Source organism: Urocampus carinirostris, chromosome 2 (genome assembly GCF_059441175.1).
Source record: "Urocampus carinirostris isolate Australia breed hairy pipefish chromosome 2, RoL_Ucar_1.0, whole genome shotgun sequence".
NCBI classification, from domain to species: Eukaryota; Metazoa; Chordata; class Actinopteri; order Syngnathiformes; family Syngnathidae; genus Urocampus; species Urocampus carinirostris.
In genome coordinates this window covers 15964460-15980918 of record NC_142350.1, presented here as the reverse complement: position 1 = coordinate 15980918, position 16459 = coordinate 15964460, and the positions used below count along the sequence as shown (strand labels likewise).

General features: G+C 39.1%; 1 protein-coding gene across 2 annotated transcripts; it reads left to right on the top strand.

Moving 5' to 3' along the window:
• The first annotated feature begins 4097 nt into the window (after positions 1-4097).
• Positions 4098-14583, top strand: LOC148371179 (transcription factor E2F6-like). Of its 2 annotated transcripts, none has more exons than XM_088327819.1 (6): positions 4098-4511; positions 8369-8468; positions 10451-10670; positions 12851-12982; positions 13079-13193; positions 13991-14583. In XM_088327819.1, the coding sequence occupies exons 1-6, from the start codon at positions 4314-4316 to the stop codon at positions 14144-14146; spliced, it is 921 nt and encodes a 306-aa protein (XP_088183945.1). In that variant the 5' UTR covers positions 4098-4313; the 3' UTR covers positions 14147-14583. The 2 variants fall into 2 exon arrangements, with proteins under 2 accessions (XP_088183945.1, XP_088183944.1); XM_088327818.1 differs by having other exon boundaries at positions 8366-8468.
• Positions 14584-16459: the final 1876 nt, after the last annotated feature.

Here is a 16459-nt window from a genome sequence, read left to right as displayed (position 1 = left end):
CGGGGACAGACAGCTCACTCGCTCAGTCACACCTAGGGACAATTTGGACCGGCCAATCCACCTGAAATGCATGTCTTTGAAATGTGGGAGGAAACCGGAGTGCCCGGAGGAAACCCACGCAAGCACGGGGAGAACATACAAACTCCGCACAGGTAGGCTGGTAGCTGGATTTGAACCCACACAGGAGGTTCCCAAGACCTTAGAACTGTGCCACACACGCGCTAACCACTGTGCTGCCCTTAGAGTTACATGATTGATTACCTAAAAATTCAAGACTTGTTTTATGAAATCCTTGAAGTAGAGTGGTCATTCAAAGGAAAAGGCTAGATGTTTCTGTATTGTGTCGAGCAACCGAAAACGCGTGCCACACAGAAGAATACAAACTATGGAGACTCAAAGTTTTTTTTTTCAGGTACCTGTATCAGAAATATGTCAGCTCCTGGGTGGGGCTCATGGTATGTCAAATAAATACAAATCAATCAACCTACGAGTGTTTGAAAAAAATGCATGCTTGTATTTATATATTATTGCTTATTTTTGGAATCAAAATGTATTTTTTAACAAATGATTTTTGATCATTAAGAAGCGAAATAAAACGCTGTCCTTTCAAGCACCTTTTGCCAAAATATATTTTAAATGGGTCATTTAATAAAACACATAGACCATATTTTCCGGACTTTCAATCGCAGTTTTGTTCATAGTTTGACCGGGTGTGTGACTTGTCCCCCTGAGATCTGCAACCTCAGTGGAACTGTTCTAATCTAGGCTTAAAACACACTCCGATTCTGTATTATATGAATGACCTATTATTTTATGTTGACAATATCTGTGTATTATTTGTAATTACAACATCCATTGCAGCCTGGTCATGCTGGAAGGGGGATTATCTCATGTGCGGTCCCTTCTCAAGGTTTCTTCATTTTCCTCATGTTGAGGTTTTTGAGTTATTCATTGCCCTCGTGTAGGTTTTAGATCAGGGGATGGTGTAATAGTAATCTGTGGTTTGCAAAAATCTGTGGTCTGTGCAGCCCTTTGAGACTCCTTGTGATTTAGGGCTATACAAATGAACATGTTTTGACTTGACTTCGTGGTTTTTGCCACCTTTATCAAATATTTTTGGGCTGGTGCTATTTATAATCCGGAGTGATTTATGTTCTGGAAATCACAGTAAATCTATAGCACTGCAGTTAAACAAGCAGCCCACGGGCCAAAACAGGCCCCCCTAGGTTTTTAATTCGGCCCGCAAGACAACACTGAGAAGCACAAGAAACAAATGACCTGCAGTAATATTTTTCTCTTTTTTCCCCCTTTTCATTTTGCTCTATTTATTCTCTCACTCTCTTTTTCTCTCTCGTTCTCCCTTTCACTCTCTCTCTTATCTTTTTCTCTCTCTAGATTGTGCTCTTTCACTATTTTTCCTTTTTCTGTCTATCTTACCATCGCTCCACTCTTCTACTCTGTCTCCCTTATTTTCTCTTTTTTCTCTTTTTCTCTCTCTCTAACCTAGTCTGGCCCTAGTGAGATTTATTATCTAAATGATAGATATAAGGAAATTGTTTCACATCGATCAGGCTGCCTTGCAGTACTTCTCATGCATATTCAGAATAAATGACGAAACTTTAGGTTTGCTTGTTGTGAACTCCTGCCATCAAGTGGTGATTTTCCATACAAATATAATACCCAGCGGCTTGATAATTACTGATAAACCTAAACCTTGCTAATATATTGTTTTATTCATCCATTATCTGCACCGCTTATCCTCAGTAGGGTCGCGGGGGTGCTGGAGCCAATTCCAGCTATCTTCGGGCAGTGGGCAGGGGACGCCCTGAACCGGTTGCCAGACAGTCGCAGGGCACACAGAAATAGACAACTCACTCACTCATTCACACCTAGGGACAATTTGAATCAGCCAATTAACCTGACATGTTTTTGGAATGTGGGAGGAAACCGGAGTGCCCGGAGGAAACCCACGCAGGGATGGGGAGAACATGCAAAACCCACACAGGAATGTTCGATCTCATGACGTCAGAACTGTGCCACGGACACGCTAACCACTCAGCCGCCGAGCTGCCCTATATTGTTTAAAATAAAACCAAAAATAAAATGAATGTTTAAGTTTTGTCCCTCAGGGACAATGCTTTTAAAAATGTATTTATACGTTGTGGTACTGAATGAGTTAAACATGTATGTCTTCTGCAGCACGGCGGCGCAGTGGTTAGCGCGTGTGTGGCACAGTTCTGAGGTCATGAGATTGAACCCCCTGTGTGGAGTTTGCATGTTCATCCCGTGCTTGCGTGGGTTTCCTCTGGAGAATCCGGTTTCCTCCCACATTCCCAAAACATGCTTATTTGGTTAATTGACCGGACCAAATTGACCCTAGGTGTGAATGAGCGCGCGAATTGTCTGTCCCTGTGTGCCCTGCGATTGGCTGGCAACCACTTCAGGGTGTCCCCTGCACACTGCCCGAAGATAGCTGGGATGGGCTCCTGCACCCCCGCGACCCTACTGAGGACAAGCGGTGCAAATAATGGATGGATGGATGGATGTCTTCTATTGCACTGTGTGAAAGTTATTGATTCTGAATAATTTTAGTCTAGAATAGAGATATAGCATTGTACACAACACACAACAGTATCCAGATTTCCTTTCAATACAGTTGTATAAGTGAATTCCGGTTTCTTTTACCAGAAAAGAAGAGTGTCATCCTTTGTCACCTGATTATGTGCCACCTGTCTTTGCACACACAAAGACCCCAGAGAAGAGGCGAGCCATGGAAAGTCGGGAGAGGTTTGATGTAAGAGAGTTTGGTATCATCCAAAAGTGAAGCTGCCAGAACACTCATAAATCTCTCTGCTGAAAAGGATGGACCAACAGTTGAAATGGAAGAGGAGACAAAAGCTGGTGCTTCATATCGTGCCAAAAAGACAGGTACTATTTCAGTACGTGATGCTACGTGCCAAACAGACCTGCCATCAGAGGAAATTGAATCACTGCAATATGAGTGTCAGCTACTCCGGGGCGAGACCTTGACATTGGGGGAGAAACTGAGTCCCTCAGATATTCTTGAACGGAGCAGTTTTGACAACAAAGACAAACTGGAAGCTCTCACTGGACTCTACGAATATTTAGTGTTTACAGCAGTGCCCGATCTTGTAAAACTAGCCCTCAAGGATAACAAAAACAACACACCCATCAAAAGCTAGAATCAGGCTTAACCTACCAGTTTCATTTTGGTCTTATTCATTTTGTGTCCATCACTCTACAATCTCTAGAGTTTTAAGAAATGTGGTTAATGTTTTAAACGAGATGTTAGTACCTGCCGGTGTGATATGGCCTGAGAGAAAGGATGTACAAACATCCCTGCGGATGTGTTCCAGAATATCCTCCAAAGAATGCAAGTCAAGATTGTTTTGAGATAAATATTGAAAAAGCAAGAGCAAAAACCTTTTTTTTTCAGCACTAATCTCACAACACCATAAAGTACATGATTGGTATAACACCACAAGGTGTAAACTCCTTCATCTCCAAGGGCCGGAGTGGGCGGACAACTAATGCACACATTACGGCAACCAGGTGTTTTTTTTTTTTACACATCCTACAGCTAAGGCAGCACGGCGGCGCAGTGGTTAGCGTGTGTGCGGCACAGTTCTGAGGTCATGGGTTCAAATCCAGCTACCAACTTTCCCGTGCGGAGTTTGCATGTTCTCCCCGTGCTTGCGTGGGTTTCTTCCGGGCAATCCATTTTCCTACCACACTCCAAAAATATGCATATCAGGTTAATTGGTCCAAATTGTCCCTAGGTGTGAATGAGCGAGCGAATTGTCTGTCTCTGTGTGTTTTTCATACAAAAATTCCGCTGCAAACTGAAAATGAATGAAAATGTTTAAAATCATATCATGTGTTTTAGTGGCTTTTTGATTGAGGGACAGCTTCATGCACAAAATGTGTTTTACTTTGCAGTAAAAGGCAATAAACCCATAATATTGCGCCTATGAATCACTAAAACCAAGAGTTACAAAGACAAATATATTTGTATTCTAAAGTGCGAAAGGAGGGAGGAGCAAAAACAAGTCACGTGTCTCCAAATATCTCTCCCAGTTGGTCTTTATGTTGGGCGTCACATTAGCTTGCAGCGTGTGTAGCTCCCAAATGAACGTGGACACTAAGTCCTAAAATCATAAATGATTATTAGTCGTTAATTTTGTTTGATGAAACAGGAAACGATTATCTTGTGAATTATCATCGGAATGATCAAGTTAGGTTCTACTGGAGTTGGTGAGCTAACAGAATAACAACCTCACGAGTTTGTGGACATGCTGAGCGACGCTATGGTCACCAGAGAGCCTGCGAAGGAAACGACTGCAAGTTCGGAAATTGGACCTTCGGGTGTTTCTTTTTCTTTAAATTATTTGGACTCAATGCAACTTTCTGGAGAACTCCCTAAGGGATCTGTGGCTGAACCAAAGTCCCTCACACTCTCTTTGAATCAAAGCCACAACGATCAAGACGAGGTAGCTTTACCTGCAAACCCTTGCACTGTATGCAACATGGTGCATCAATATTGAAAACGCCTTTGATTTTGTTGTTCGAAATATTGCTTTGATGAGCATTTCTCACTATACGGATGCATAAAACCCCCGTAAATGCTTACATTTTAATGATGTGGTTTTAAAGATTGAAAAGAGCGGCGTTTTTTTTGGCAAAGCGCTTGCAAATGCTTAAAATTATTGCCATGTTTCTAAACAAGTCTGCTAAATAAATATGAAGACACTGCTCTCTGGTGGCTCCACTTTTCCATTCATTCATCCCCCCCCGTTAGTTGTGGTTAACTGCAGCTGGCATTAGTTTGTAAGGCATTGTCCTGTGAAGTGTCATCTCCCTTACATGTTGCGCCCATGAGGAAAAAGATGCATGCTCCACCTTAACAGGGAAATATGAAATGGTTATTAGTGCTAGGATTGCGTATCAGTCATGAGCGTTTATTTATGGGACATGCAAAAATCTAAGGTAGCATTTCCCAGTGGTCAAAAGGAAGAACTTCCCGTAACTGAAAATCTAAGCTCCATATTACGATTCTGCTGTTTTTACCGAGCGCCTGTATGGGGAAAGATTTGTCTCAAAACAAATATATTCACAATTTAATCAAGATCTTAAAATCAGACATCCTGATAAATGCACAGACAAGATTAAAAAATGCCTATGTTTAAAAAAGTGCCCTTTTACTTTTAATGGTTTTAGAGAAATTGGAAAATTAGGCTTTTAAAGTCCTCAAAAATGTGTACTAACCCTATAATGCATGTAATTTAATTTCAATATTTTTGGAAAGCAGCCATTGTGCAGTATTTTTCTCAGTCAAATTGCTCCAACCAGCTGAATACAAAATAATAATAGTAATCACAGTGTTCATTTTACCTCTGAAAAGTGATGGGTCCTGGGGACTTGCATGCTAAAAAATCTATGGGTCCCAACAGAGATCTATGGGTCCCCAAAATTTAGTGTTATCGGGGATGAAATTGTTAATCGGCGACAAATATACAATATAAATACATATATTCATTCAGTTTTAATCAACACAGTTTATTGGTCATACAAATCACTTATCACTTCAAGATTTTTTGTTCCACAACAATATTGTACATTATACAAAATAATATTGCTGAAAAAATTACATTAATCTATATTTTCATTCAGTTTTAATCATCACAGTTAACTGGTAATACAAAGCAGTTATCACTTCAGTTCACAATATTGTACATTATACAAAATATTATTGCTGAAATATGAATCTATATATTCATGCAGTTTTAATCATCACAGTTAATTGGTAATACAAAGCAAGTTATCACTTCTGATTTTGCAGTTCATATATATTTCGTGGTTTGCTGTCCCGCCACAGTTGTAATGCCTTCTAAAGGTCCAATCCAATATCATCCTCCTCATAGCGTAACCAGGAATATAATTTAGTCCTTTTCGGCAGAAAAGTCCTTTTCTTGCTAGGAGTATTCTTTTGTTTATTTTCTTTCGTCAAATCGTTCACTTCAACACACGTGTTTTCTTGCCTCCGCGATCTTCCGAAGAATTTCTCCGCAGTTTTTTTCAATCTGGAATTATTGCCGTTGTTATCACATTCTGCATTATGTTTCGACTTATTACTGACACTGAAGAAATTACCAATTTTGTGTTGATTTGCACCTTCCCTCGACGACAAGCACCACAACAATGACGTAATCTCAAAGCAACGAGATCTCGTTTGCCGAGATCGGCGTGCAGACGAAAACTCGAACCGCGCGACCAAAACAACAATGGCGGATCTGCCTGGCGAAAAGTTTTGAGTGCGGTAAATCTTTGTTAAAAAAAAAAAAAAAAAAAAGTAATCGGGTAATAATGACAATTTTGTGTGAAAAAGGTTGCGTCCCGGGGTCGCACGTTGATTTGAGACTATGCGTCCCCAGCAAAAATGATGCGTCCAGGATGCAGGGACGCGGGCAAAGGAGAACACTGTAATCATTATAATGATTGTGAGAAAACCAAAATGATAATGGTTCGAAAATTATATTTGTTAGAAAATGTTTTGGTCTGATTCATGTAGCTTAAAGGGACAGTGTGTGAAATCTGACCACTAGATGTCGCAGTATTGTGTATTCACTGCACTGTAGTGTAACTGAAACAAGTCTCAGTTAGTTATGTTTTTTTTGTATAGCCCTTAATCGCAAGAAGTCTCAGAAGGCTGTACAGACAATCCAAAGACATCATTAACTTGAAATGTAGGTAATAACAAAATGTCTGGTTGACAGCTTCCTGAGGTCAACATCATCCATAAACAAGACTAGAAAACAAAAAAAGTAGACAGGAAAATAAAAAAAACTGAAAAGGAAAACAATAAATGAATATAAACAAGAAAAAAAGACAATCTTAACAGGAAGAGGATGTAAAGAAAAAAGAGAAAATAATAAAAAAAAGAGAAAGGAATATTAAATAAGAAAAGGAAATGAGAAAATGGGAAAAGAAACAAAAAAAAATCGAGGTCCTCGACCCAGCCCTCATGAGAAACACGAAAAACAAAACCAGGAAAAGGAAAAAAACACAAGAAAACCTTTTTTAGGTTGAAAAGTTTGATCTTATAATGGGAAAATAAACGCAATCCCTATCGAGCTGTGTTTTTGTTTCACAATTATTCCAAAGAAGAAAACAAACTACGGATACACAATGTGACCAGACCACACAATTATTTTGATTTATTTTTTTGCCCAGCCTCTCGGTTGATGGCAGACAATTATGTCAGTTCCCTTTAGGCGTGGCTCATGTTATGTAACTTAAGATTTCTTGAGTTACTAATATTTAAAAAAATGCACCTTTTTCATATGTGTTTTTCCTGCTTTATTAAAATAATAGTTTTTTTTAAACCACTAATAGACTGTAAATAATGCACAATGTATCTTTAATAACTTGTCAAACAAGTACAGTATTATATCGTGTGCATGGTATATGTAGATGTAATGCACAGGAAAATGTAAAATAATCATTTTCCTCATGTTGAAGTTTTTGAGTTTTTCTTTGCCGGCATGTAGGTTTTAGATCAGGGGATGGTGTAATAATAGGCTATAATTTGCAATAATATGTGGTCTGTGCAGCCCTTTGAAACTCCTTGTGATTAAAGGCTATACAGATAAACATGACTTGACTTTTCATGTAAAATGGTATAAAAAATCATATTACCAATTAATAACTAAGCAAAACTGTGAACCATCACACAAAGGGCATTTAAAAAAAATACTGTTAGTTTGAGGAATTTCCATTTAATTTTACATAGCATAAGGCTTACCTAGAGGGGGACTGACATATTTCACGGATCTTGCTGCTAAGGTACCCGAAAAACCTTGCTGTATAAAGGCTGGGAAAATAAATATGGTGCCGCTTGGTCACTTTGAGTTTCCGTAATTTGTATTCCTCCTTGTGTTTTTAGCATTTTTTTTATCAATTGCACTAAACGATAGAGCGACATGTTGAGATCAAATAATACACACTGTCCCTTTAAGAGGTCATATATATAATTTTCTTGAAAAATGTTGACTCATTGATATGAAATCCTCCAAAAATTAATATTGTTCTCAATACAAAAGTGATATTATTTCCATGTAATTGCATTATGCAGAAACAACGCCAGGATTTAAGAATTAGTTATTGTTGATATAACTTTCCTTGAAACTAATATGCCATTTTTCTGTCCTCACAAAACTTAATGTTATAACCACTGAGTAGTGGACTGAGCATTACCAATTGGCAAGATCACAACATTGGCGACATTTGTGTTGAATTTTGTTTTCAGGTTCACATTTAAAACAGTTTGTGTGCAATTTTCTTGTAGCAGATGGAAGAAATGGAGGATGATATTGACCCTGGTTGTGAAGACAATCTCACGGGATCAAGTGTCAACGAGTTTAACGATTATCTGCCTACAGAAAACGAGAGTGAGTAGACCAGGGTTTTTAAAACCAGTATGCTAGGGCACTCTAGGGTGCCACGAGACCTTGTCTAGAGTTCCGCAGGGAATTGCCCATTTATGTCTTTACAGAAAAAGCATTCCATTGCTCAATACCGTTGTTTACTTCCAACGATTATCCAAGGAACTGTTACATTCATCTACATTAGTTAGTTGGCAGGAAGTTACTTTTATTTTTATATGCTGGCACATATATAGCTTTTGTAAACACTCAAAATAAGGACGAAAGACACATGAATTTTAAAAGTGTAAGGAAAACGGGAGAAAACTGTGGAAAAACTCGTAGATAATAAACTCCAACCTGTAATAAAATTTCAACTTTTGCGCTGGTTAGTTGCAGGTAATGAGCTAAAAGTTGTCGAGAAAAAATCGAGAAGAATTATTTAAAACAAAAAATATGGAAAAGAATACATGAAAAATAATTGTCAATTTCAATTACATGTTTTGTTTTTGCATTGTGCAAGCCAGTCACCTTATTTAAATTGGACATGTTCAATGTGACCGTGTGTATTATTAATTGCAGGCGTTGACAACCTTTTTTAACCTGAGAACTACTTTCTACTTTTACAAAACCGGATTTGCCCTAAAGAATGTAAATCCAAGAAGGGCAACGTTATTAGCCATTTGTGACACTAATGTATACTGTGCCTAATAGTCAATATAATAAACCACATTGGGGTAAACTAGTCAAAATAAAGAATTCATGCTTTGCAGGTGTCCAATATTGAAAACAGAATGAACTTATCATATACTTAGTTTTCTGCTCATGTGGTAGTACAGAAACCAAACAATTTTATGCAAAATATGTGCATACATGATGAAAGTAGGAGTCCTGACCTTTAAGAATATTGATGTCCCTCTTTCTCTTCCCTTTCTGCTTCTAAACTTGCTCTATGATTTGCTTTTTTCCCTTTACATTACAAATCCATACTACATTAAATGAAGACTGAACTTCCATGTAGCATTATTCAAAATGGATGGGAATGTTGCTCGTATGAAGTGTAAAGAGAAACTCTTTCTGTAGCTTATTAGGCATCACTCCTTTAGGTGACACTGAACCCCTAGTGCCCCCATTAAGCAGGTTGCTGTTGCCGCTATTGGTGTGTGTGTGTGAATGGGTTAGTGTAAAGCACATTGTGAAGCGCTTTGGGAGGTTTTCAGTGACTTGAGAAGCGCTATATAAATGCAGACCGTTTACTGTTTATCTAATAACCTATTTTGTTTGAAGCTGTTCAAGATTGCACTGCAAAAATAATAAAGTTGAGATGTTGCACATCATTTTTACCCCCCAAAAATAGAACATTGTGAAGAAATGGTTCCATTGTTATTTTTTTGTGCTCATTTTAAGTGCTTGCACGTTGTCTAAAAAAACAAGAAAACAAAATACAGGTATAGCAAAAGTTCAAAAACCTGTTGAAATGTGGTAAAATCTAAAATGACAAAAATAAACAAAAATGAATTACCTGTTATATCCTGAGTCATGGTGGTCAAAAATCCTAAGAAAAACTTTATACTGTACTCTAAATTCAGACATTATAATTTAAAGAAGCATTGGTGATTATTCAGGGCTACCTACTGGTGAAATGTTTTTTTTTTTTTTTTTTTTAATTGATTGGAATAAGCATAAATACATGAACTATCCAATAAATATGCACATAGTTGTAGGTTTAGAATTAGAATTTATTTTACATAAAGGGAGTGGACATATCTGTCCATCCTAATGCTATGGGCACCCTTCTAGCACTCATTGCACTACGCAATACAGCGACATCTAGTGGTCAAATATCACACAGTTACCATTAATGAATAAAAATGTGCCTTGGTTTCAAAAGGTTTGGGAAAGACTGTCGTGGACCCTCATTAAAGCAAACAGAACATGTAGCAATAATCGATGCATAGATGAGTATATTTTCAAATAATATCGGTTATTTGTTGCTATTTCTGTCCCAGATCCCGATCTTAATCCCAGAAAGACGCGGAACGACACTTCGCTCGTTTTGCTTACGAGAAAATTTCTGGAAACTCTGAAGCAGTCGAAAGATGGCATCATTGATTTGAACCTAGTGAGCGAGGAACTCGGGACCTCCAAGAGGCGTATCTACGATGTCACAAACGTCCTGCAGGGGATCAACCTTATCACAAAGATCTACAAGAATCACGTCAAGTGGTTGTAAGTACAAGTCTGGGGACGTAATGCTATCCTAACACTTTTTAAAATTGTTTTTATTTACAGGGTTGTTCGGGTGCTATTTAACTATTTGCAATTCTATTTTAACGGTTTTAGACTCAGATCCAAAATATATTTGTTAATATCAGTTAAACAAGAAGCAAAAGATCTAAGTCTTTAAGATTGGAATGATTGACGCACTCTGGTTTGGAGCCACCAATATCATTAAAATGTGTCCAAATTTGGCTCATGTTTTCTGCTTTTCATAAATGCTGTAATTTCCTTTTTTTTCCCTCTGTCTTGAACTCAATTTTTTTCCAACACCCAATGAGCCTTTTTCGTGTTTCTAAACAAGTGTAACTTGTATAAGTTGCACGCGCATTGTTGAGGGAAAATGGCAGTACAGTGGGACCTCGCTACTTCGCGGTTCGACGTTCGCGGATTCAGAGCTTCGCGGTCTGTAATGGTTAAAAAAATAAAAAAATAAAAAATATATATATGTATATATATATATATATCTCATCTCATCTCATTATGTGAATTTCCCTTCGGGGATGAACAAAGGATCTATCTATCTATCTATCTATCTATTAGCTGCACCGCTTATCCTCAGTAGGGTCGCGGGTGTGCTGGAGCCCATCCCAGCAATCAGTGGGCAGGGGACACCCTGAACTGGTTGCCAGCCAATTGCAGGGCACACAGGGACAGACAACTCGCTTGCTCATTCACACCTAGGGACATTTTGGACCGGCCAATCATATATATATATATATATATATATATATATATATATTTTTTTTTTTTTAATTAATTTTTTTTTTTTTTTTTGAAGGGGCGTCGCTACTTTGCAGATTTTCACTTTTTGCGGGAATCCCCCTCGGCCGACGACCCTAGTCTTTAAAATGGAGGCACTTCACACACTGGTCCAGACCCGTTCTCGTTTCCCGGTGTTGTGCCCAAATCCGACTCCCGTACAGAATCCTCCCCCCCTCGCGTGAACGCGCATTCTGCTGCGCTTCCAACAAAAGCGATCGTATTCTATATAATACGCTTATTGAAACCATAAAGCGAGCTAATCAAAATAATTGGGCGATCGTAGTCTATATAATGCGTTTATTTAAACAATAAAGCGCGATCGTATTCTACAAAATGCGTTTGTTAACGCGGATGAAAAAGTCACCAACGTCACGTCTCCCGCCCGGGCCTGCAATGGCTCTATATGGCGCTACACGGCCCTCTTTGGGGGGAAAGGGGTAGGAGGGACCTGTGGGGTTAGGGGGCGGTGAAGCGGAAGCCGCACCAAAACCGCGCGGTGTTGTGCCCAAATTTGACTCCCGTACAAAATCCTCCCCCCCTCGCGTGAACGCGCATTCTGCTGCGCTTCAGACAGGCCGGCCCGCTCGGCTTGTTGCGGTGTCGTGCGTATCGCGCCCGAAAGTATCCGCGCCGCGGGTTAGGGGCTCGCTCGTGAATAGTAAGGATAAGCGGTGCAGATAATGAGATGAGATTTTTTTTTCTTCTTTTTGAAGGGGCGTCGCTACTTCGCAGATTTTCACTTTTTGCGGGTGGTTTTGCTCCCCATTAAACGGGCCTAAAAAAAAATAATAAAAAAAAAATCGTTTTTTTTTTTTTTTTTTTTGAAGTGGCGTTGCTACTTCGCAGATTTTCAGTTTTTGCGGGTGGTTTTGGTCCCCATTAACCTGGTCTAAAAAAGAATTGTTTTTTTTTGAAGGTGCGCCGCTACTTCGCGGATTTTCACTTATCTTGGGTGGTTTTGGTCCCCATTAACCGCGATAACCGAGGTCTCACTGTATTCATGTCAGTATAACACTGTAACCACTAGATGGCACTGTACATTCTATTGCAAACGAGAACCCGTGCCACAGAGCACAGCCTAGCACCAAGTGGCCAGACAAACATGGCGGCTTCCATAGGTAGGGATTCCACTTTGTAAAAGAAATAGACATTTGATTTTTTATTTTATATAAATTAACATCGGTATGATGGTTCAAGTATTGTGTATCGTGTTTAAATCCTTGTTTTTCCTTTTTACTGACTAAAAGTTTTTATGTACCACTAGGAGGCACTTAATATTACACACGGTCCCTTTAATAAGTGCTTGAGTTTCGCCGTGAGAAAGGTGTTGGAACCCTATTTTTAATTCTTAACGCGTGTTTTCATAGAGGTGGCTGGCTCAATCAAGAGGTGATCGAAACAATAAACAGGCTGGCAGTGTCAGAGAGTCGGCTGGACGAGCTCATTGAAAGCTGCGCGAGAGAACTTCGCCGGATGTGTTCGAACGACCTGCACAGCAAATATCCTCCAAAAACGAGCCCGAAAAAATGACAATATGTTCCTTGCATTGCAAGGATCGGAGAATGCGTTTGTCTTCCCTGACTGAATATTGTCACGTATGCTTATATAACCTACGAAGATGTGCAAACCCTTCCCATGATGAGAGCACAAACTGGCCTTGTGATCAAAGGCCCCGAAGACACAACAGTGGATGTGGCACTCCCTAAAGACGTATGTATTTTTCTTATCTCCTCTGTTTAAATCTCTCTAAGACCAAAATGGCTCAAAACGATAAACCAAAGAAGAAGAAAAACTAAACAAAATAGAATAGAAAATTACTCGAATAACAAACATAAGGACAAACTGCTTACCTCGCTCTCGCTATTGCTCTCGCTCTCTTGCGCTCTTTCTCTCTCTTCAGCTCTCTTGTGCTCTCTTTCTCTCTGTTAGTCAGGCTTTAATCAAGGTGCGCACCCCCCAAAAAAATCGACTGATTTAAAAGCATGTACTGCTCACCTCTCACCCTCGCTCTATATCTTTCTCTCTTTTTTTCTCTCTCTCGCTCTTGCTCTCTCTTGCTCGCTCTATCTCTATCTCTATCTCTCTCTGTGTCTGTGTGTCAGGCCCTAATCAAAGTGCGCCCCAAAAAAATCAATAAAAAAAAAAAACGACTAATGTAAAAATACGTACTGCTCACCCAGCTCTCCCTTGTCCTCTTTCTCTCTCTCTTTCTCTCTCTCTCTCGCTCTTTCTTACTCTCTCTGTCAGGCTTTAATCAAGATGCGCCAAAATAAGACAACCCAAAAAAAAATCGACTTATTTAAAAATACTTTCAGCTCATCTCTCGTTCTCTCTCTGCTCTGTCCAACAAGTTGCGGATTTTCACTGTTTGTGGGTGGTTCTGGTCTCAATAAACCGTGAAAACCGAGGGATCTTTGTCATCCATGATGTCACTAATCGCATAACGATATGCGATATGAGTTTTTCATTTTATTCAATATTGTAAAATGCGAGCCTCCTATTCTCAGAGCTTCCAAGTCCACCTGAAGAGCACCCGGGGACCGATTGACGTCCTGATCTGCTCTGATGAACCTCTTCCCATGGAAGTCAAAGATTGCGCCGTGAACAGCAACTCCAACGGCAAGCTCACAGAAAACAATGACTTGTACTCCTCACTTGCTTAAATGAGCCTGAAAAGCGAGCTTTGTTTTTACGAATATCACATTTTATTCAGTATTCAGTTTTCAGTTCTGATGAATCAAACTTCTTCCAAAGACCTACAGAACTTGGCCCACTTTATCCCAGAAGGGGATGTCATGACCTTCCGTTTATGTTTGGATGCACGCCTTCTCAATAGATTGGCCATGTATGTGCAAACTGTTACTATTTCACCTCTATGACAATGAATGTAACTTCATATTATTAATATGTTGATTAGTGTCTTCAAAGAGAGAGTAAGGAAAGATGTAGTTCATGTGTTAGGTTAGTTTTTGTAATGTTCACAAAATTGGGGCTCTAAGTAAAGAGTGCCCTTGATGTTTTCTTGCTTTGTCTACCTGGTTGAAATCACTTTGAAAAGTGGTGAACATAGCCACTATTAAATGAACTGCTTACAAATAGAGCGAGTGCACATTTTTTGAAAGCAAAATGGTTCCATGACATACCTGTCAACCTCAGCCAATTGCTCCTCTTGTTAATGATTGCAATTCCCTTCTTCAGCGATAACTTACAAACAAGACGTAGCACCTATTTACTCACAAAAAGATAACTATTTGTTGGTGATAGGAATGCTCTTGTTGGTGATAGGAATGTGTGGAGAGGTGTTGTGAAAATATAGTGGGATGTTTGGATGTGTCCTAAGGGATGGGCAGGGCACCTGTATGATGCGGCAGGGGTAAACCAGTAAAAGTTGTCGGGCCCTGCTTTTGAACAGAAGAGTGTGCTGTGTCACCCTGACCCGAGACACATGGCCGCTCTCTTGTGTCCCTTTTCATCTGGAGGGACGAATGCATGACCAACTTGCCGATGTGCTTAACTTGTTTGGGTGTTTGGGCATTCAGGTTGGCCATTGTCAAATGTTTTGTTTTTTTGCTACTTTTTCCTTTTTTCTTGTTTTTGTGTATGTGTTGCTGTCAGTCACCCCTCTCGAGGGATATGACCAGGGTGGATAGATAGATAACATAGACTATTTAGAATAAAAGCATTTGTGTGAACAATTTTATTATAATAACCATATAAGGGAAGCAATTCTTCCACCATATCTTGTTTCTTTCCCCACTTGCGGTAAATTATTCTATGTAGCAGTGCAGGATTTACAGACTTCATCTGATCTGCAGATGTTTTTCTATCTACCATACCTTTTTTCTTTTTTTTATCATTTTCGACAGATTTTGCGGCTCGAGATTTTAAGAAAAAATGGTTGGGAAACTGAATTACAGAGTCCTATTTAAAGACACATTCCTGTTATGTCAATAATGAGCCATTAATATGAACTGACCAACCAAAAGAATATTATTGGAGATTATTTTTAATGTATTTGGACAACCACACGACGCACATATGGTAAATAGGCCTAATTCTCAACCTGCCAGGCTAATTCTCAACCTGCCAAGATTTATCCTTGCGTGATTTGAGTTAGTATTATTTTAATAAAACTTTTTAAAGAATACAAAATCTGAAGCAACATATCGACCTATTAAAGTATTCCTGACATCGACGTCAGAATGAAGAAATAGTGAGTGGATCTTGATGAGCAATAAATGTCAGATTTTACTCGTTTAGGCTTGCATATGTACTTTTCGCCTTTGGAAGACAAGTGTATCACTACACACTCGTACTTTAAATTGTGGCCTGCATCTATATGCAGTGCCGCTAGATGTCAGTATAACCCCATTGACATACTCTACAAAATGTTTTTGTTACTAAACTCTACTGTTTCATCTTTCCCTATGTATGTTGTTCCAACTTCAGAAGTTAAACACGCCCTTGTATGATGAAACGAATCTGGTCCTATGTCATAAAGTCATAAAGAAAAGAGAGATAATTTAAAGGTATTCCCAAAGACGTTTTTTTGAGTTAACCACCTCCCCACAATTTTGTTGCAAAATATTCCAAACGCCGAGGGACTCCAGAATTTCAGTCTCAGATTTGACTGATTTGCCTCATATCCTCTGGAGCGGTTACAATATTGATGGACCACATCACTTTTGAACATGGTGAATCCCAATAACACAACATGTGAGGCAGGTCTGAAACTGTGACTACTTAAAGTGAACAGCTATTGCATCGTTCTTTTTGTTATATCATATCTTTCAGACATCAAAGAGCATAGTTCCAACACAAAAAATAAAAGTACAAAAATTACAGAAAATAACAATTTGTAAACACTTATCGTCATAATCACGTAGCCTGGAAAGTTTGTCTTATTAAACGACAATGTACACATGCCAGCGGTGGGCCATTAAGGCCTTCTGTGCTAGCCTAAAAAGGTCTGAATC